We start from the raw sequence: 22,240 nt of genomic DNA, 5'->3' as shown, positions 1-22,240 counted from the left end.
ATTTGTCGATTTGTTTATGTTCGATTAGCACGTGCCAGTCCAATTGAGAGAAGGTGGCTCCATAAAACGTTTGTATACTTAGCAGGCGCCTCACCCGCGCCCAACTGAGAGCGGAACAGTGGGATTGAAACGGTTCTCTTTTGGCAGATTAAAAGACTCTCTTATCGGAAGCAGTTTTCTGTTAAAAAATTTATCATGTTAGCACTGTTAGTTTGTTTATTAGATATTTTTTTATTATTTTCTTGACAATATTTGTATTGTTATTTAAAACAAGGTTAAAGTAAATTATAAATAAAAATCACATGCAGAATTTTTTTTGTTGTTTTTATTCTTTGAAAAACATTTTTTTTAAAACAATTTGTTTAGTATTTTGTCAGTATTCAATTGTAACAGCTTCTGTTAATAACATAGGAGTTGTAGACCGCTCTACCATGTTCGAACCAAGTTCGACCCGAAATCTGTTGGGTGTGCGACAGAGAGATCAGACATTCTGTCCTTCTCCGATACAATTGCACAACACGCAACATGTTTGACCGAGCGAGAGATGAATAGTAGATCCCATAGCCACCTCTCGCTCGGGTGCAACCTGGCTCGAAACACTTGAAAAAAATTCGAGTTAAATGTTAAGAGTTGCTGGCTGAAGGGCGCATCTGTTATGGCCAACAGCTGTTAGTGTTAAATGCGCGCTCAAAGAAGAAGAGTCAGAACCTCGGAAAAGTTTCGGAAAAGTCGAGGAAAACCATCGGACGGGAAAGGACTGTCGCTCGCCGCGCGGACGGAGATTGTATTAACGGGAATTCTTGAACTCTGCTCGAAATATCTCGGCCGCGCTGGTTCTCCGATTAAAATGACCTTTTAAATTGGATCGAACGTTAGAAAAATATCCAATTCTTTGAATTCCGGTATTTCAAAATATTTGTGTTTATGTTGAAGTATAATTTTTTTTTTTCGAAAAAAAAAGAAGAACGATGCAGACCGGCTTGAACTGAGAAATAAATACAATAATCGCCTCATTTGTCGCGCAATTGTGGAAATTTTACTGTCCATTGTGCACTGGCATTAATTTATAGGTAATTGCCCAATTTAGCATCGCGAACATGTGCAACCGTGTGTAAGAGTGTGTGTGTGATAATAATACAAATAAGAAAAACTAAAAAAAAAACAATAAAAACTAAAAAGTCGAAAAGAAAATATAAAAGTTTAGGCCGAAACAAAAACAAACCGAAAATTTCGGCAATTTTTCCAGATATTTTTCATTGATTTTTCGCCTGGCAGAGAGTCGGAGCCAAAAGTGGGTGGAGGGTGAGAGGGTGCGGGAAGAGCGCCACATTGGCCCTCTGTTTTGTTGTGTACGCTTGGAAATGGAACGCTTTCTCTTCCTTTCTCTCTCTCTCTGGCAACCCCCCACCCCACCTCCTTATCCTTAAGGGCGATTATCCTTTTTTATATTTGTTTATTTTGCGCCTGGCACGGTACTCGTTCTCTATTTTTTTGCTGGCCACGTTTTGTTCCCACCATTCGTTTCGCTGCATTTCATTCCCGCGGCGTTTCAAATTGGCCTAAAGAGAGAGAGAGAGAGTCGGAGAGAGAGATTCTGAGAGAAAGCAGCTGCCTATGTAAATTTCTCTCGCACATCCCCCGCAGCATGTTTTTTGTCTCCGCCTTATGCTCCGCCATTCGCATCTCTGCAGTCGTTGTCCTGTGTCACAAAATAAACTGAAATACAGGATGCTGTCATAATAATGGTTCAAAAAAAAAAATTCACATTTGAAAACAAAGTGTTTTTTCGGCTTAAACTTTTGGAAATCTTGAAATAAATATCTAATTGTGTTTTTATTCTCCTCCTCCCCCTCACCCCCTAGTGATTGAAGCAAAAACAAAGTGAAAAGAACAAAAGAGATGTTTTGAAAGAAAGGCAGAAGAAGAGAAAAGGAAAATATTGCCTACTTATCGGATACAAGGATCCGTTAACAGATTTTTTTAATCGCCGTCGCGTTATCTCTACACACCCCCCACGCCCAACGCCCCACGCCTTACGCTCCACGTTTATCGCTGCCTATCCGCCGTAATCGCGCCCGTAATCGAGTGTCTCTGTGTGTGTCCGTGTTTGTGTCTCCATCTCTCTCCCACTCTCTCTGTACATATGTACAATATTTGTCGTCGTCATCATCGTTGTTGTTGTTGCTGTTATCTTATTATGCATCTGCTGCGCCCGCTGGCCTCCGCCTCCATCTGCGCCCCAACATAAAAATATAAGAAATTTGTGTTCTTCGGTGTTGTCTCGTGTAAGTGTCTATAATTTGTTTAAGTACGACAAGCGATCCGTGAGAATCAAAAATAAGAAAAAAGAAAAGATCCACATCGACCGCACTCTTAAATCCAAATCTGAATCCGATATCGATACTGATACTGATACTCAGTTTCTGTGCTCGTGTGATCTGTGTCATTTAATCGATAACGCATTCGATATCAATTCGAAAACAAAAACACAAACCACAAACAACAACAATCAATCAATCAACGTCAAAGGCACTTCCAAGGAATAGTCTCAGAGAGTCCTGTCGGAACACTTTCTTATCTACACAGTGCAAGGATCAATCTTTTGAGAAGGATTCGAGAGGATCCAAGGACATGGACATTTAAAAAGGTAAATTAATGGTATATTTTGATTTAATTGTGTTTGTTGTGTTAAAAAAAGTAAAAAAATGTAGTAAAATAATATACAATATCTAAATAGCTCTAAAAGGTTAATATTTGTTAGAGTTTTTCAACAAAATAATGTGTTCAGTGATTGTTATTTATGTGTAAAATATAATATAATATAATCTGATAATCTCTATAGTTCTATAACTCTCTCTTAAGAACTCTATTAATATTTTAATATTAATATTTAATCCATCAACAATTCTTATACAAGAAACTAAAGAAGACTTTTCAAGAAATCTATCTAATCTACTATAGTTCTATACTTCTTATAGACAGTGTAGAGTTTTTATAGTCTCTCATACAGAAGACTTCTATAGTTTCTTATATAAGATATAAGATATTATACAAAACTTCCTCACTAACCCATCAAAACCTATAATTGAAAAATAAATATTACCATTTTATTGTTTGATTAGCTCAAGAACAAACTTAGAACGATGACACTTTCCTGTTTCAAGACAAAGATAAACAAAATACTTGATGGCAAATATAAATGCATGTTAGTTTTCATATTCCTGGATTAGTGCCGGGGAACTGCAAACGTTAATTTGCCGGAAAATGAGCAGCAGATCGGAGAAGTCCAGAAGGATATTGGAATGTGAATATGACGCTGCCGGTCTCGTTATCTCCACACCGTTTCCTTTATTTTTGGCCTGACCGACTGCCTAAGCCGGGCAATCTATATTTAGTGCACGTTTCGTCCCTTCCGCACAACCAAAGGACAACGACGGAGCGATCCTGGGCCCAGAAGTGGTTCCGATATTTGCGTACGTCCGCCCACACCCGTCCGAATGGAATGGGGCCAGGGCTCAGGACTCATTAGGACGAACCGAAAATGGTTGAAATGCATTTTGCTGCCAGGGTATGGGCAGTACACTCACACTCAATCGCCAGTGTACACAGCAGGAGATAGCCTGAGCTCAGGCACAGATACAGATGGAGATGCAGATACAGATACAAAACAGAGCAATTTCCATTTGAAAGGTAAACAAAACATGCTGATACCCGCACAGTGGAGCCGATGATTAAGAACTCGGCTGGAACAAAGGAGAGAAGACGACCACTTGGGCAGCGACTACAGTAGAACCCAATCACAACAGACACCACTTAGTTAGAGATAAGAAATTCAAATGTACTTGTATCTAAACTAAGTAGGTATTTAAATAATTAAACATTGTTAAACATTGTTTGTATTAATTAAATAAAATTTATGAGGCTGTATATTTTTTAAGAAATGGGTTGCCCTTTTGTTCCCCAGGCAGTATCATTTATCAAGGCATGACTGAACCCTCTTTTGAAGGCGCCTTCTTAACATTCGTGTATCGAATTCAAAATATATATTTCTTCAACCATTATGTCTGGATTAGTTAACCGATTTTCCGCTTTTCCTTATTCATTTTCAATCAGAGAACATGGTTCTTCTTGAAGGGCTTAATCGTTTAATCCCCGGGTTCCTCTAGTTCTCCACTCCCATCTCTAATCCCCCTTTAGATTATATGTCTTTGTTATTTGGAATTTTATTTCTTTATCTGCGCGTATCATTGATTTTTATTCAGAGAGCTCTTATGGTAATTTAATTTCTCGATTTATGCAAATGGGAAGTGGAAAGAGCTTGATATTTGATGGTTTGAGGAGCAATTTTCTAATCGTCCATAATAATTTCAAATAGCAATTGTCTCCCTGGTGGTTGGAGCGGCCATGTCTGCGGCTAAGCTGGACTCTGAAGTCCAGACTACTGCCTGTTCTGCCTTCAGAGCCCCACCCAGTCGCAGCCCAGTCGCAGTATCTAAGCAATGTATCTAAGTATATCCAAAGAAGCCCGTATGTTTTGTATTATGTTACACAAATATTTAAGCTGTCTTAAGTAGATACAACGAAACGCGTTTAAGATACACAATATATGGGGATAGAAAGAGCCAAACAAATGCACAAAAGCAACAATAAAATAAACTCGGAAGGAAAAGTTACAATTCAGTTGGATGTGTGTGCGGGTGCTGAGAGCTCAGTAGGAGGCGGAAAATCCCTATAGCCCCATCCCCATCCATCCTAGGAAAGCCAAAGTCGTGCTCTAGGTTATCACTATCCAAGATACATTTTTCTGACTCATTTTCTCTCTAAAAAAACATGATTTTTAAAGTAAATATTTTGAAAATCAATTTTAAACTCTTCTAAAAAATAGTTTCGTACCTCTAGCTATTTTTGTCTAATTTAATTTGGCTTGAAAAAAACAGTTAAAAAATAATCATCTCCGAATGCAAGGGTCTTCGAACTACATGTCTCAACTCTTGGTATCTCCAACTGGTTCTTTGTTGGCTGTTTTGGTAGCTGGCTAGGTTGACTTTATTTCTGGCCATGTCCCCTATTTGTATAACTGGGCTGCGATAGCCTGCCCTTTGTTGCTGTCTCTTGATATTTTTCTTCATTTATTTCATGTTCATTGATACGCATATCGTTGCCATTTATCCCCGTCCCTAAGCCAATTCAATTCAATTTCTACGATTTCATCTCGGCCAGACGGAAAAAAATAAACTATAGCTGCCAAGAGATGCCTCTACTGACATTTTTTTCTGCCTTAAAACCAAACAAACAACAATCCCCCTTGCTCATGCCAATAAATTTCAATAAATTCATGAATTATTTTACGGTCTAAATTAAATTTTTTTTTCTAGGATTGATGTTGTTTTTCCAGGCTGCTGTTTTTTGGTCAATATTGCACTCAAATTTTCTGAATTTTCCACAAATCAAGTCTAATAAATACCATATGGTTTTTATGGAGTTTCCAGGAGCATTTTGTTCTACTGAATATTTCATTTTATATTGAAATTCAAGTAAAAAATGTATACCAACATTAAATTGTTATTCGATACAAGAATTAATTAAACTTGCCAAAGAATTCCAGTCCACTGGCAATACAATTTATTTGATTATAATCATTTTTCCCTGTCAGCTCCTCGGATGAGGAATTTTTTGTAAACAAAAAACAAAACAAACAGAGGGACTGGGGAAAAACAACAAATAGGTCTTCTTAGAGGTAAAAAAAAAATGGGAATGAAATATTCGTGGCTTGGCGTGCTGACCAAATTAAGTCGCCAAGTGGCCGAGTGACCAAAAATGATTGATTTAATGACGCTATCATTGACACTCCAGTCGGGCTGCTTTCTATGCCACACCTCGTATAGATTTTTGTCTGAAAGTGGGGGGACTGGGACAGGGACAAATGGATTCCGCTTAATTAAAGACAAAAAAAGAACTGAAAAATTGAATTAATTTTTTTATAGCTGTATTCGAAATTTGTTTAGCGGAAATCATACTATTTTTTGTGCTATTTTGTGCACTTGATTAACTTCATTCAACACATCATTTTTGTTGGTAATTTTTTAATTTCCATGGGATTGTTTTTAAACAATATGCTCACGGGCTTCCATTCAAAACTTTTTTGATGCATTTCAAATTCGTTTCGCAGATTGTTCAACGAGACAATAAAATCGCAATTAAAGTGCCCACTTAATCTGAAATCGCTGGCGTAATAAAACCCTTGACTGTGTAATTAAAATATTAATTAAATTATAATTAAAGGTTTTTCGTTAAACTGCTTTTCACAGCTGCCCTAATACCGCCTTTCCCCTGTCTGGTCCTGCTGGCTCAATTGTGAAAAGTTAATTGCACAAGAGAGTAAATAACAAAAGCAGCAGCTCAGCCACCTTTTTTATGGATGGACTTCCATAATCCTACATATAACCATGTTTTATGGAGAAACTATACTCGTTCAACCGCATTTTATGTTCGAAAAGTTCATCATTCCGAAATTCAATTACAATTTAATGTTATTAAGTAACAAATAAATAAAGTAAAAAATATTTTGGCAATCAGACATGCAAATGAGTGCAAGGTACACTATATGTTTTCAAATAAATCAAAACCAAAATCGCACTGGGATGGATAAAATATTTATATCCATTGAATTGCTAATTAAACTCAATAACAAACAAAACCAAATTAAATTGACAAATTACAGCGATGTGGGAGTAATGGGGAGAGTAATGTTAGAATCCCCAAATAGATGTCACAGTCACAGTGAAAACCACATAAAGTGGAAATTAAAATATGTTCAATTATTTTGCCTAATTTCATTCCAAAAAAGGTTGTCTTGTGGAATGCATTTGAATTTTAATTAATTATTATATGGTATTTTGGGGCAAGGATATAAACATTTTAAGGCCATTGGAAATTTATATAAAATATTAGGTCGACCAAAAAATCAAACAATATTTATGAGAAACTATTTAATAAAATCAGAAAATTTTTAGTCAAAAGAAAGTGTAGTCACGGGCAAGGAATGTTCATTAATTCATTATTTTTTTCACGGAAGAAGTTTATAAAAACTTCACTGAAAAATTACTTAAATTCCAGGACTTGTAAAAAAGAGGATTTTTAATAAAAACTGTTTATAATCCAAATAGTAAGTGGTTGTGCTGGAAAGTATTCGGGAAACTGTATGGGCGATAAAATGCAAATACAAATAATACGTATATATATTGATAAAATCCACAATTCCTCACACATTCCATAATAAACACATACAAATAGAGACAGACAGGCAGACACCCAGAGAAATTGGCGTTAAAACCATAAAAACCAAAGAACACAAATTTCCAGCAATTAAAAATTCAATGTTTGCCATTTTTCCCCGCATTCATTTATTTACCAACATATATAAAAGTACATGAATATATATGTGTATAAATGGATAGTTTTTTAATTTTTCTCTTTATTGACATGCCATTTTCATGGAATTTATTTTGTACGTTGATTATTATTTTTAGTGCGAGATGTTTTCACCATTTTATTGATGTTATAAATTATGGATGAGAGTTATTGAAAAATTATATACATAACTCCTGAGAGTATCTTTCGAAATATTTTCATTAAATAAGTGGGTTTTTTTAATGTTTATCTTTAAAATCAACTGAACTGCGAAATGCGCAACGAAAAAGTTCTGAAGACTCGCTCTTAAGATCCGGAATTGAAACCGTAATGGGTTCCTTTCCATTTGGCACAAGCATCATTAGCAACAAGCCCATCCAAAAAAAAAGGGCTCTAAGGATCTAACCCCTGAAAAAATAATAAATTCTGGTAATGCATACACGCATTTGCATGGCGAATGAAGAAACAACCCTCGAGCAGGACATTTGGGTTTTGAATTCCTTCTGGCTAAAGTGCACTCAGCGCTGAAAGTTGCGACAGCTGCAAATTGAACTTTTCTTTTTTTTGTGAATTGTTGCAGGGAATTTTTTTTTCTCCATCTAGAATTTTTTTGGTGTGGTAGTTAGCCTGGGGCAACGCCACCGCATTTAACCCATGAACGTCCGTTGCGCTTAGTAATTTGAGCATAATTGGGTTAAGGATGTGAAGAGCCAAAGCGCCAAGAAGGAGGAAATTGGTGCGCATAAATAAAATATGAGGGGGGAGTTCTGCTTCATTTGGTCTATTTCATCTCAATTAAAATTGAAATTCAAATTTAAATTGAAAATGTAAATTCTCCTCATGCTGGCATGCTGGGTGGCAGGACCACACCAGACCAGGGCAGATCCTTTGGCCACCGAGCCTGGGCAAACATCCTGCACCGGCTTGTGGTAGTTTTACTCCTTGACTCATCTAATGGAGGCACAATTTGTTTGAGCAAAAGTTATAAAATTAACACTTAAATGCTTCCAGATGTTGGCCCACTCCTTGCCACCGTGCCACAGTGTGTGTGTGTGGATTGAATGGGAAAGTAGCTGTGGCAGTGCATGTGACACATGTTTGGCCAATGTACGAACCATTAGGGGCCACCGAATGTTGCTCAGGCAAAATCTAATAACAATAAATTGTTCTTTGCCAATTTGCCAATTCAACACATGTGCCAGGCTGCTCACATTTTCCCATCATTTGATCAATAAGTCAGTCAATCGGTGCGAATTTTAAACTGTCTTGGAATTTAAAGTCTCCACCTTTAATATTTTATTAGATTTTGAGACAGACTTTTATTTAAATGTAATTTAATGCACTTTTCGAAGGGAAAAAATTGGGTTATGCCCCAGAAAATTGTACAAAAAATCTAAAAAATATTTTGTTTATAGATTTTGATGCAGAATGATGGAGAATTGATCCACAAATCGCTTAAGGTATTCCTCTCAAGAATCGGATGCAAATTGGCCAAGATATACCCATCGCTTGGGGCCATATTGTCCTTCCATTCCCCTTTTACAGTTTTCGAAGGGGACCCCCAGAAAATGTTACAAAAAATGTAAAAAATATTTTGTTTCTAGATTTTGATGGAGAATGATGGAGAATTGATCCACAAATCGTTTAAGGTATTCCGCTCAAGAATCGGATGAAAATTGACCAAGATATATCCATCGCTAGGGGCCATATTGTCCTTCCATGCCCCTTTTACCGTTTTCGAAGGGGATCCCCCAGAAAATTAAAAAAAAAATGTAAAAAATATTTTGTTTCTAGATTTTGATGCTGAATGATGGAGAATTGATCCACAAATCGTTTAAGGTATTCCGCTCAAGAATCGGGTGAAAATTGGCCAAGATATAGCCATCGCCAGGGGCCATATTGTCCTTCCATGCCCCTTTTACCGTTTTCGAAGGGGATCCCCCAGAAAATTTTACAAAAAATGTAAAAAATATTTTGTTTCTAGATTTTGATGCAGAATGATGGAGAATTGATCCACAAATCGTTTAAGGTATTCCGCTCAAGAATCGGATGAAAATTGACCAAGATATATCCATCGCTAGGGGGCATATTGTCCTTCCATGCTCCTTTTACAGTTTTCGAAGGGGATCCGCCAGGAAATTTAACAAAAAATCTAAAAATTATTTGGTTCGGAGATTTTGATGCAAAATGATGGAGAAACGATCCACCAATCGTTTAAGGCATTCCGCTCAAGAATCGGACCAGGTACTACGGATCCTGGTCTTTTGATAGCCTTCGCTTTAAACAATATTGATGTAATAGGCTTGTTCTTTTTTATTATTCTTCATAAATTCTTTCCTGGTCCTTTACGAAAAAGATTAAATAACTCAACAAATTGCGCACAAAGTCACACGAAATTTTTTTGGCTAGCTGCTTAAAAAAAAAGGAGGAAATATGGGGGCAAAGACTGTGGAAAGGTGTGGGTGAAAAGTAAAAAAAAAAGAAGTTGAAAGAAGCCAAAGAAAAAGACGACAAGTCTCAGAAAATGGGAAACTTTTCTTTTAAAAAGTTACGTACACTGGATGACACTTTTGCTTTAAAGGGGTCGGGAAGGAGTGAAGTGGTGGGGATAGGTAGAGTCCTTCTTGGACAGTAGAAGTCCTGGCCAGATGTTGCCGGGAAAACATTAAAAGTGCAACGGCGGCGAAAACTTATTTACTTTTTCACATTTCGCAGCACTTGACTGCCCCGGTTGGGGAAGCGGCTTTACAATTTTACCCCCACAAGCCCTCCCGGATAGCTCATACCCCTGAAAATGCATTTTCCGTTGTCTTGCACGGAAAAGCCCAGTATAGTTGCCAGATGCCTGAGAAAGATGGCAGTGGTGCAGTGGTGGCCTGGACGCTTGACAAGTTTGAAATTTCAATTAAATTCATTTGAACTGCGGCCGGACTTCTTGGGGTCGGTCGGTCTCTGGTAATGAGCCGGGCCACCGTAATGGCATCTCTTCCTCAATGTGTACTGTGCACTGTGCTTGTGTGGCAGTTTGTTGCTGCCACTCGTGGAGGTCGTGGATGTTGTGGGTTGCGCGTTGCAAGGTTGAGAAATCTGCTGACAGCCTAAATTTTACAGTGGTCCACTACTGAGCTTGAAATTACCTCAAATAATTTAAGATTAAGATCGACAAAGAATCAGAGATGTCAAAAACTACAACAACCTCTCCCAGGATATAAAAAGGACAATTGCAAGACCTTTTCTTTATCACTTTAGACCAATGTGCACGTATTATTGGCCATACCAGTGGCACATTCGAGACACTACTAGAGGTAGGTGGGTGGAAACAACGTTGACAACTTTTGGATCGAGTTGGCTGGATGGCAGTGGGGATGGATAGCACATAACTCGGTGGTCCGAGTCTGACCACTGGTCAAGTGCAGTTCGCTGTTGTTCTACTCCTCTCATCTCGTGCTGTGAACATTGCTGTCCGGACTGGAGGCTGGAGGCTGGAGACTGGAGTCTGGAGGAGAGCGTGGGCTGGGAGCAAATTGGGAGTGCCGTCGCGTCCTCGCCCAAACGGAAAATGTCTTCATCTTCATCAATCAAAGCTCTGGCATCTGACACTCGAGTCACTCGTGCAGTCACTCAGCTCAATTCAATTCCCAGAGACAATGCCATCCCCCTATCCCGCCTCCCACTGGGTTGTCGTCTTGTTGCTAAATTTCAATTACAAGTGCAACAAACTAAGTGCATCAAGTCAACTTTCCAGCCACATAAATGAACTTTCCCTTATTTAGTAACATCCCAGCATTCAGCATCTAGAATCAGTATCAGTAACGTTGTCGTCAACAGCCAAAGTGTTTCTCCCTTTATTTTATTTACATGACAAGACGAAAGTCGACAACAGTGAGATAAATGAGTAATACAAAAAAATACGTATATTATCTTAAACAGAATTCGATTTCCTGAAGGGCTAGATAACATATAATAGGAATTATTAAGATGGAACTTCTGTGTAGAGACTAACAGCTTATATATCGAAACCATTAAGAAGACTATCCTATATCCTTACAATTAAAGCTAACTGTATTCCATCCCCTAGGCTTAACACATCCTCCCTCTTTTTCCCGAAATATCTCCGGCTCTGGGTTATGTCACCAGCTGACATTATGTGGTTGCTGGCAACTTACTCACCCATCGAGCCTTTATCTCCCGCTGCTGCAGCTCTGCGTGGTGTCTGGGATGTGTGTGTGTTCAGAGTGTGTGTGTTCAGACCACCAGTCGCATTTCCGTCGAGTTATCCCCTCTAGACCCCTTCCAGCTGCCTGTCAATTGGTTTTGGTCTCGAGCTGCTGCTTAATTATTACAGCATAAATTATCAGCATCTTGAGAGGCTGCCAGAACTCAGCCAGCTCTGGGCATGATTCACTCACTTAATGTAGCTCAAAGTCTCGATTTGCATACTAAGAGGCTTTTGTCGGTGGTCAGCCTCCCTACCTCCCTATCAGTCTCCCCCCTTGACCTCTCCAATATATAGTACCATATATTCTTAACCCGCGAGTGGAGTTGAGATAACACACTCGCTACAAACACACACTCGAACACATAATTCTTGGCTTTGTTTGTTGGAATTTATTGAAATTGTTTTCGTGCACCTTCCCACTTCTCGATTCTTTTTATTTTATATTTTTTTTTTTCTGTCAGGGACATTACATTCGATCATTTAGGCAGGCGGCATTCGATTCTTGCTTTTATTCTCTCCTTTTCCACGTGATTTATTGATTTCTTCCCGTGGTTGTTGGTGTAACGCTAATGGCGGCAAGTTCGGTTAAAGGAGCCTTCAGGTACAGGGGAGACTCCGTACAAATGAATTTCCATTCCAATGAAACTATGACTACAGGGTAATAAGTGGAAATTTTTCAAAATTAACCACTAAGTAGAGTTCTTACTATATCTATCTCTACTATCCATTCAATATTATAAGATATTGTATAAAAATATCTACCATGTTCTCTATCATATCTTAAGATTCTTCATTTCTTCTTCATGTTTTAAGACTCCATACAATACTATAATATCTATCAAACACTACTATAAACACCCTAAAATTCTATAATATAATATCAAATCTATAAAATCTTTTATCAAGCCACCACTGTACTTTCTATGGTTTTGGGTGGATTCTCGTTGCGATTCGATTCGCATTGGTTTCTGGATGGGGTATTCATTCATTTTGATGGTTTGATGAGTGTGTTAGATACATTTGCCTTGGTCTGGGCCTGGGCCTGGGCCTGGGCCTCTGCTAGCCCGGCCCTCTGTCAGTCAGGATGGATTTGCCGTGGGAATTCAAAATTTCGTATGCAAGCTGTGTGCGACAAAAGGCGAGGCTTTGTGATGGTTTTTCTGCTTCAGTTTCGGTTTTGGTGTTTTTTTTTATTTTTTTATTCGCTCATCCCATATATCCTAAGTAAATATGATGGGTAATTTCTTTTTAAAGGTTCTGCGTGTGCCATTAGGGAAATTGCAATATCGCTGAAGTTTAGTCCCACCTTGATGGGTATCGCAGAGGCCCCAAAATGAAATTAAATTGCAAATTCATTCCTATTTTGTTCGTTTTTCAAGAATTTTGATTCCCAGAAAGTTAATTTAATTTAATTTTAAGGTTTTACCTTTTTCTTTGTGTTATAGAAGTAGTATTTAGATGGTATTTTATGGGAAAATCACTTAACACCTTAGACTACCTGCTTATTAATTTATAATCCGAATCTCTCGTATAGGAAATCTGTCACTTTTTTGAGAATTTTTCGTTAGCTGTCTGATCAAAGTCACCTTCTCTGATTGCACTCCAGACAGGGACAAGGACTTGTGAGCTATTAGAAGAGACGCAGAAAAAATACCTAAAACATTCAAGAAATGACAACAGAAATTTCATCCGAATACAACCTACCTCCCACATCCTTCTAAGTATGTTGCAGTCAGATTTTGTTGAAAAAAAAAAACAAAAAAAAATCCCATGGCACGCGCTGGCGACACTTTCGAGGAGCAAACATTTTTCCAGGGTAGTTTAGAGCGAAGGGGGGAGGGAGGTGGAAAAGCCAAGGGCGCGCGTTTCTTGCATGTTGTGAATTTTCCTTTTTGTTTTGGACGCAAATAGGGACAGGCGAGGAGCCAGGGGCATGCCACAAGGAGGGTAGTAAAAGCATGTACCGTTATACAAACATTACATAAAAATATTAAATTTATGATGCAATAAAAAAACAGTGTTAACCGAAAGAGGCAAAACGAGACAGAAAGAAAGAAAGTGTGAGAGAGACAAGATGGCGGTGAAAGGAGAGAGAGAGAGGAGAAAGGCAGCAGGATGTGTGGGCGAGGCATCTTTGTGCGTGCGTGCTTGAAACGCCTTGAAATTGGGCCGCCCAAGGATCCCCAAGGATAAGAAACCAAAAAACGAATTAAGAACAAGAAAAGGGAGAAAAACTCATATCCCTTTTTTGAGAATCTAGGTTTTCTTGAGTTCTCTACTAATCCCACTTGTTTCGAGTGTTTTTATTTTCTAAAAATACTAAAAAAACATAATTTTCCGTTAATTATGGTAATACTGGATTGTAATTCACAATACTGTGTATCTGCTAACCCAGTAAGGGTTTAAAAAACAGGATTCTTAATGAAAAACACACAAACGCAACAAAATAGGCAACAAGAAGAGTTGCCACCCAAATGGAAAGTGGCCAGCGGAAAGGGGCTAACCGGTTGCAATAAACAGTTATGACAGTCAGGACCCAAGCAAGCAACCCCTGGAAATGATCTTTAGAGCGTAAAATGAAAAAAGAAAACTTCTATCGATGTCAACTGTTTGCTAAGCCCTCGAGTCAAACGAGATTAAAGGGATGCTTGCTTGCTGGCCCTGGAGGGGAAGGGAGAGGAAGAGAGAGGGTTGTGGTGCTGCACGGGGGAGGGTGGTGCAGTGGAGGCAATCGGTGGTGTCACGTACCTCAAACCTTTTGGGTTTTATTTATTTCCCACTCGCCTTCTATTTGGCATGGCCGTCTGTCGGCTTACTTTGACTTTTGACAGCCCCCGAAAAAAAGTTGTGGAAATTCATGTTGATGTTCGGTTTCTCCGACTTTTTTTTTGGTCCTGGGAGCTGGGAAAGGATCTGGCCTGGCTGGCAGGGATATCTCTGGTAATATGAGCACGTCCCATCATCGACAGCGTTATCGTTCTTCAGAACGATGTCCTTTTTGATTGGTTGCGGGAACCCTTTCTTAAATCCCACTTCAAAATCTAAATGATAGAAATTGAAAAATATATATCTTAAGTATGAAGTATATCTTATGTTTTTCAAGTCACCTTGAAGTCGCACCTTTGACTTTTAACCCTCGGGTATTTCCACCCTTTTTTTGGAGAACAGGAGGGACTCTATGTTGCATTCGCCATCCATCAATTTGCATTTAGCCTTTGCTGGGGCGGGTTGGTTTTCATTCCGCCCCTGCCATCCTGCTCTTGGCCAATTTGCATTCCATATAATGAATGGAACAACAACTATTATGCAATCTCATGGTGGGCTGGGGTGGAGCACAGAGCTGGAGGTGGAGCTGAAGCAAGAGAGTCCTGGGGTTGAAAGTTAGTAAATAATCTGAAACACGCGACGCGACGACTCGCACCGCCAACAGCAATAATTCGCATTCAAAATCTCGTAAATCAATTTTTTTCTACATTCTAATTATGTGATTAAGTGATTTATGGGTTTCTGTCCCAGCTGAAAACCGGGAGGTGGGTATTGGAGAGAGGCGCCATCAGGCGTAGAGTTCATGCAGCCCCAGCCCCAGCCCCATCTCTTGGTCCTGCTGACCCTGCTCAACATTTTCGCCCATGTTCGTTTTTATTATTTGTTTGTTGCTTGTTGTTGTTTGAACTCTTGAGCGAAAGAGCGAAAATAAAAATTTATGGTTGCACTAAACCGAAAAATACATTGAGAGAAGAGGGGTAGAGGCACAAAACGTGTCCGTGACATTTATGATGTGACACAATGTGCCCCTAACTCACCCTTCCCACCCCTACCGATTTACCCATCATCCTTGCCCGATTTTTCGTCCTTGCGGTCAACATAATAAACATTCTGATGTTTACTTTTTAGTTACTCTGAACCGGATGCTGCTTTTCATATCTGTCTGTCAGCTATACCCCCAATATCCATTGGAACTCACTCCCCTTTTATTATTTCCTGAGTTTTCCATTTGAATTATGAGTATTATTGATCTTAATTGATGACCCCCCCATTGATGACCACAAAATGTTCCCCAGCAGTGCTCCAAATTGATTCTGAAGATCGTAAATACACAAAGTACGCATCTTGAATTTTCAAGTACCGGCCGTTCTATTGCCAGGGATTTTAGAGCCCCTCCATTCAGGTTAAGTATCCCACTAATTTGTGACAAACATCCGAGCAGTGCCAGTTCAAATCTTTTGGCTTTCGGTTCGAAGAAAATCATAAATATTTTATGACTTTCAACATTTTTGTTTGTCCCATGGTATAGTGGATAAGGTTCAGAAGACCTAACCATACAAATGGCTCTTGATTGATTGTGTTCTTTTGGGTTCTGTATGTGGATAAGTCTTCAACGCTTTGTTAGTGTCAACTTTGTTTAATGTTCGGCAGAAGAAATCATTTTTCAGTCACGTTTTTGGACAGAAACTGGTGTGGGTTGGTCATTGTAGTAGAATTGTATAGAAAGTATTATAGTTTATGGTTCAAAAACTTTTGATTTCATATTTCTTAACTGAATAAAAAAATAAATAAAAATATATCTGATGAGTAAAGTCCGTAAAGCTCCTGTATATAAGTATCATTCCAACGGCGTTCGCGGATTATATTCCTCGACTTCATTATTTATGAGCTGGCTTAAGACAAAGGCAAACACAATCGCCCAAAAGGGCCAAGTCAAATTGTCGACCTCGAGTCCGGCCCTGGGTCCTGGGCATACGCAAAATATCCGAGGATTATGAAATGCAAAAGAGCCGGGAACTGAGAGCATTTCACCCTGCTTGATGTCCATAAATCATGGAATCAAAGTGCCACATTTTTGACTGCGTTTCGGTGTGGGATGCGTAAAGCCCTTGGGCCGAAGTCTAACACGTACTAACTGCTTGTCAACATTGCACTGGGATGGGAGGAAAGGGGCAAACGTGATGTGGAAAGTATTTATGGAAAATATTTGTTTAAAAATTTCTTACTGATTTTGTTGGATAGACGACACACACTCGAAACGGAAGAGGAAATGAGTATTGACTTCCAGCCACAGAATAAATAAAAGGGTATTGCATTCTTGGGAGGAACTATATTTTCTTGACTGTCGAATTCCAATTTAGAGTATATTCTCAAAATTATTCTTTAACCTCAGCAAGGACTTTGATTATCCATGTTTATCTCTCATATTTCTTTCGGTTTATCATCCAATTTGAAATTGGTTTCTATGAGAAACTCTGAAGGACATTGTAGAGACCAGAAGGAAACTTTCTGACTCGCCAAAAACTGTTCGGAGAAATCCTCAATTTACAAGCTCGCAAAGTGTGAGCTGCAATAGGAAAATTAATAATGAATCGAGTACAGAATCAACATCAAACTTATCCATAACAAGCTGAAAACAAACAGCGAACTATGGAAGGAAAGTGCATTATACAGGAGGGGCAGGGCAGGGTAGTGCAGCTGCACAAAGTGTGTTGCCAAAAATTGAAAGAACGGAAGTTGCAAGAACTTGAGTCACCACAAAAGAATGAAATTCAAGTAGCTCGGGCAACATTAACTGAGCAGCCCGGCGAGCCAACAATGAGAACTGGCAACAAGAAAAGTACAACAATAAATAGCATTATGCTAATCCAGGCCAAACAGAATGCGGCAAAAGTAAAGAAAAGCTTTTTGGACCTCCCCTCGACGTTTCGTACAGAAAAGGAAGCATTAGCTTCTGTCGTTGGAGTTGGGCAGCAGCTGCCAGGGATGTCGGTGGGTATGCCAGGAACGGTGCCCGGAATCGGAATAATAATTACGAGAGAAAACAGAGGCTCCAGAACCAACAGCTCCAGTGCCAACTAACTAACTAGTATTTACTAAAATATAAGTCACAACAACCACAGCCACGACAGCAAATTGCTCCTCCCCTGCCGGCTTCTGTCGGCTCCTGCCAGTTGCCAACCAGGATAAAAAAAAAAGTCCAAGAACGTGACATAGCATAAGAAGTAAGTATAAATCCCACCAAGCTCGGAGCTAGAGCTTTCCAGCAGGACAATAAACTCCCTCCCGACTCCAAATGAGCTTTGGATTCCAGCGAGCAGATAAATTAGCGGATGAGATGGGCTGGCGATAAGATAATGCTAATTAGACACGACTTAAAGGAGCAAGGATACTCTTAGTTATGTTTCCAATTCCACAAACTAAAGTGTCTCCCAGTAGTCCCTTCCTTGCCGTCTTATTCAAATGCATTATAATTTATTTAAGGTCGTAAATCGCAATTATTTACCAAAAAGGAATATGAAGATATAAGGACCTGGGCTCACACACTCAAAACATGTTAAATTGTCATAAGCCTTAAAAATTCCATTATGATTATTTACTTTTATGCCACCACCCTCCGCAGGAAACTCCAGCAAGAAAACACGGTCCAAGATAAGGATACAAAGTTTTCTAAACGAATAAATCTGTTTGTCTTGCTGCCAGGACATAAGCACGCATGTATGTGGATGTACACACACACTCGGGTGAATGGTAAAAATTGTAAAATATTTTCAAACAGACACAGACGTAAGCAAGGCTAATAAATGAGAGCTGTGGCGCGACAACAAGAGCAAATCCCATTTTTACAAGGATATGAAGGAGCCCAGGAGCTACACTCAACTCTTGGGCTTGGGTGCAGCCCAAAATGTGGAGACTACGACGAGGCGAAAGCACAACAAATCGCTGCAGGATATGCAGACAAGACAAACAAGTCACGAACCGAAAACAAAACCAAACCCCAAAAGCACTAAAAAAAAAGGAAAAACAAATACAAAAAACAAAAAACATTCAACGGAAAATGAAGAAAAACTCGTCGAGCCGCAGAAGAATTGCAACATAAATATTTTTCGTTGCAGACAAACGATATGAAAAGCGATAAAAACACAAATGGAGAACAAAACGTGAATTGCGGCATTTATTTGTATATTAAGAGCTGATTTTTTGCACTCACTGTTGTGAGTGTGGCTATGGCGGCCGCCATTTTGCAAATGCTGCAACAAAATGGCGGCCGCAAAAAAATAAATTGCACTGCCTGCCCGATGAGTGTTAAGTGAGTGGGGTGAGGAGGTGATGTGATGGCCCCGGCCGCCAAGGGGCCTAATGGTTAGGGTTATCGAAATCAGAATTTGATTTTTATGTTGCCCTTTGGAATTCTGGAATTTTTTGTAAAGATTAACACGTATCATTTTAAGGCGATTAACGGTATATTGTTGCGTTTTTTTAGCTGATACTATTTTTCAGTGTTGGTAATCCTTAAAGAATGTTAGTAATGGCAGGTTTTGAAGTTTTATAAAGGAATTTTCAATAAATACTTCTATAGCATTGAAAATCTATTATATTTGCATTATTTTGTTAGCTGTTGGATATTCTTCAGAATATCCCTTATCTTAGGAGAGTATTTCCCCGTCGTGATGGGACAAAAGCATATTTTATTCGGTTTGGTTCCTGCTTTATGTTTGTTATTTTTTGTGCTGGCATTATTTTTGAGTAATATGCGCAATGCATCAGGCTCAGACGCACTCTCAGGATTCAGTTGTTCTTTGTTGTTGTTCTACTATTTGTATTTGTTGTTATAAAACCCACACACACAATCGCACACTCACTGATACACTTGACATATTCGTGCTGTCTGCAGGGATTCGAGGCATTTAATTTTTGGTAGCCATTTACGGACCCCAGGCCCCTAAGTCCTTACACAACAGAAAATTCAGTTTTCTGTCCTGCGTCGGCAGGGTAATGCAATTGCAAGGACTCTACCCATGTAGGCGTGGCAGTGCCTCATTTTTCGTTGCCTCTTTTTGTGTCTCGGGTCCCTGGATACCCCCCTGTTACCCTGGTTCCCCCGGGTGAGTGTGGAAAATAATTTTAAATGCCTGGGAACGTCTCTGTTGTGATGGCTTTCCCCAAAAATGTTTTATGTTTGCAGTTTGTAAGCTGGTTACTGGCCGAAATAGAATAGAACGCTTCCGAATGCTTAACTCTAAATTATTACTAAACATTTCGGTCTCTACATGTGAAATGTTGCAATCTCAACCAAATGAGAAAGACAATTACTTTTTGAATAATGAAAGTTTTTCTGTGTAAGCAGTAAAATGTGTTCTACCAGACAAGACAATTGATATTTATGCGAATGCTGTCAAGTATTTCAAAATAATTAAATTGAAAGTATCTGTCATAGAAATATTAACCATTCCCATTTAAATTTTCAATAATTAAGGTCTTGACTAGGTTGCTTCTTATATTTTACTTAGATGCTTGCATTAAATTTTTACTAAAATTTAAATTAAAACTATGACTTTCTACTTTTCATTAGCAGTCATTTCTTTTAGATTTTTTATATACAGTACCCTCGTATATTTAGTCTCTATTTGCTTGGCAACGCTTTGTTGGCGTCATAATTAGAACGAAGCCGACACAGATGCACATGACTTGGAAAAACAAATTGTGCTGCAATCCTGCCACCCCCTGGAAAGCTCTAGCCTCAAAAGTTCACCTGTGGCAGATTTATGACACCGAATAACCCCATTTGGCCCCCTTCTCCGTATACGCCCTCCCAGACCACACCTTGTCAACCCCTTCGTGTTCTAGATTTGTACATTTTCGTGCTACATTTTAATTTCTCTACAAAGTACACTGCGGGAAATAAATAAAAAAAAAGGAATAGAAAAATGCAAAGAATAAATTACAAGAATATTTTTTTTCATTATTTTATTGTATTTTTGATGTTCTTTGAAGACTATATAGTACCCGGTACTCTTCTGTTCCACTCCACTCCTTGTCCATGAATTTTGTTGCCTACTTTTAAGCGCTTAAGAACAAGCTAAGCCTATAACTCCTAGACTATAAACTAAGCTAAGTCTATAAAACAAATAGCTTTATGAAAGCTCCGATATACATATTTTTTCCAGTGCACCATATGTTGGTGAAAAATGTGGGTTGTAGTGGGGATTGTGGAAAACTCATTAACTGTGCACGCTACTTGGCACCTTTTCTCTCTTCGCTCACACTTCGCCCGTGTTCTTTCTCTCCTTTCATTTATTCTCACCTGCCTTTCAATTTTGGTTTTATTTTTCTTCCTGCCTTGTCCTCAGTTCCTGCGTTCTTCCTATTCTTATGCCGTTCTGCCTCGCATTCCATTTCCCATTTTGTGGGCGAAGGTCGCTCAACTTATCTGCATGGCGAAAAAAACCCCATTTTAGCAGCCCCCTTGGTATAGGTGGGCCTTTGCCGGTGCGTGTGTGCCGGTGTGGGTGCCAGGGTGTGTGTTGTTTGTGTGTGCACACACACGATTGCACAATAAGCTGATTTGAAAGCGCAAAAGGAACCAGAAATGAGGGAGACCTACATTAAATCGAGCACAAAATTTATGCCGAAATCGGGGAATGTGAAATCGGAATGAATGGCATATATGTTAGACCGATTGGCATATTAAAATTATTGCGAAATGGTCTAATAAAATGTGAAATAATTTATTTCTATCAGATACTTATTGGTTTGGGGATAATTTCATTTCTTTCTAACCACTGTGTTCATATAATTTTAATAATATATCCCACAGATTTAAGTCAAACATCTTCAAAAACTAATTTATTTCTCAACTCTCTCTTTACAGATATGAATCAGCCACTTATTAATGAAATGTTGTTGAACTAAAGCATAAATAAATATATTTGCCACATTTAAAATCAATTAAAATATTTAACAAATATTCAAAAGCAGTTAATAAATTACTTATGTAAACAGTAGCAACCAGAAAGTATCAAATAACCAGAAAATACGAACCACATACGAACCATCAGCAACAATAAATTATTCACATTTTGTATAAAAAAGAAGAATGTATTAAAGTAAATTTATTCAAAATAGAAATGTTCAATTTCCATAACTCAGCAACTGAAATAACGCACAACAACACCACAAACCACAATAACAATAGTTTCAGGAACAATAATAACAAAGGCCACAAAATGCATTTGAAAAGTGCAACGGCATCTGCAACTGCAACGTCAACAGTTAAAACAACAGTACAGAAACATATTTTAAGTAAATTTTATGGATATGGTTGGATGCAAGTCTTCCTACTACTGACAGTCTTCGTGATTGGAAATCAAAGTGCCTGGCAGGAGAATATACGACCAAAACTCTACGTTGAATTAGGTGAGTAATGTGTGTTAAGTAGTTATAAACAAAAAGATAGACCTCCTGAGACATTGCCTTACAAAGTATATATATTTTTTAAACATTAATGTTCTCCATAATCCAATTTATTTGACATCTTTAGACGAAAGTCAAAAGTAAAATGTCAAAGGACTTGACTATCTGACTATACGACAGTCATTGGAATCAAATTAAAAGGCAAATGTCAATTTAAATTATGAACCATAACAGATGCAGATAAAAGATGCAGAATCAGGAAGTAATCCAGAGTTGGCTTCGAATCGAAGTCAACTGCCAAAAACTTTAATGACAACGTGTTTTTATGAGCTACAAAATGTAATTTGACTGCAAGACATAGACAGGACGATAGTTCGGGACATTCTGTTAAAGTTTGACATCCAAAAACTTGTGTGCCCAGCACAGCACACC

The 22,240-nt window shown here is 38.6% G+C and overlaps 1 protein-coding gene across 6 annotated transcripts in view; it reads left to right on the top strand.

Moving 5' to 3' along the window:
* Positions 1-642: 642 nt before the first annotated feature.
* Positions 643-22,240, top strand: part of LOC6498344 (semaphorin-1A) — a 120,120-nt gene continuing 98,522 nt past the window's right edge. For all 6 annotated transcript variants that reach the window (XM_044716140.1, XM_044716139.1, XM_044716141.1 and 3 more), the window contains exons 1-3: positions 643-1,070; positions 1,863-2,647; positions 21,267-21,811. In XM_044716140.1, the coding sequence (XP_044572075.1) occupies positions 21,523-21,811 (289 nt within the window). In that variant the 5' untranslated portion in view covers positions 643-1,070; positions 1,863-2,647; positions 21,267-21,522. The remainder of the gene's footprint in view (positions 1,071-1,862; positions 2,648-21,266; positions 21,812-22,240) is intronic.

Source organism: Drosophila ananassae, chromosome 3R (assembly GCF_017639315.1).
Source record: "Drosophila ananassae strain 14024-0371.13 chromosome 3R, ASM1763931v2, whole genome shotgun sequence".
In the NCBI taxonomy this organism is placed as follows: domain Eukaryota; kingdom Metazoa; phylum Arthropoda; class Insecta; order Diptera; family Drosophilidae; genus Drosophila; species Drosophila ananassae.
Note: the sequence above shows the minus strand (reverse complement) of the source record. Positions and strands in the feature narration are given on the sequence as shown.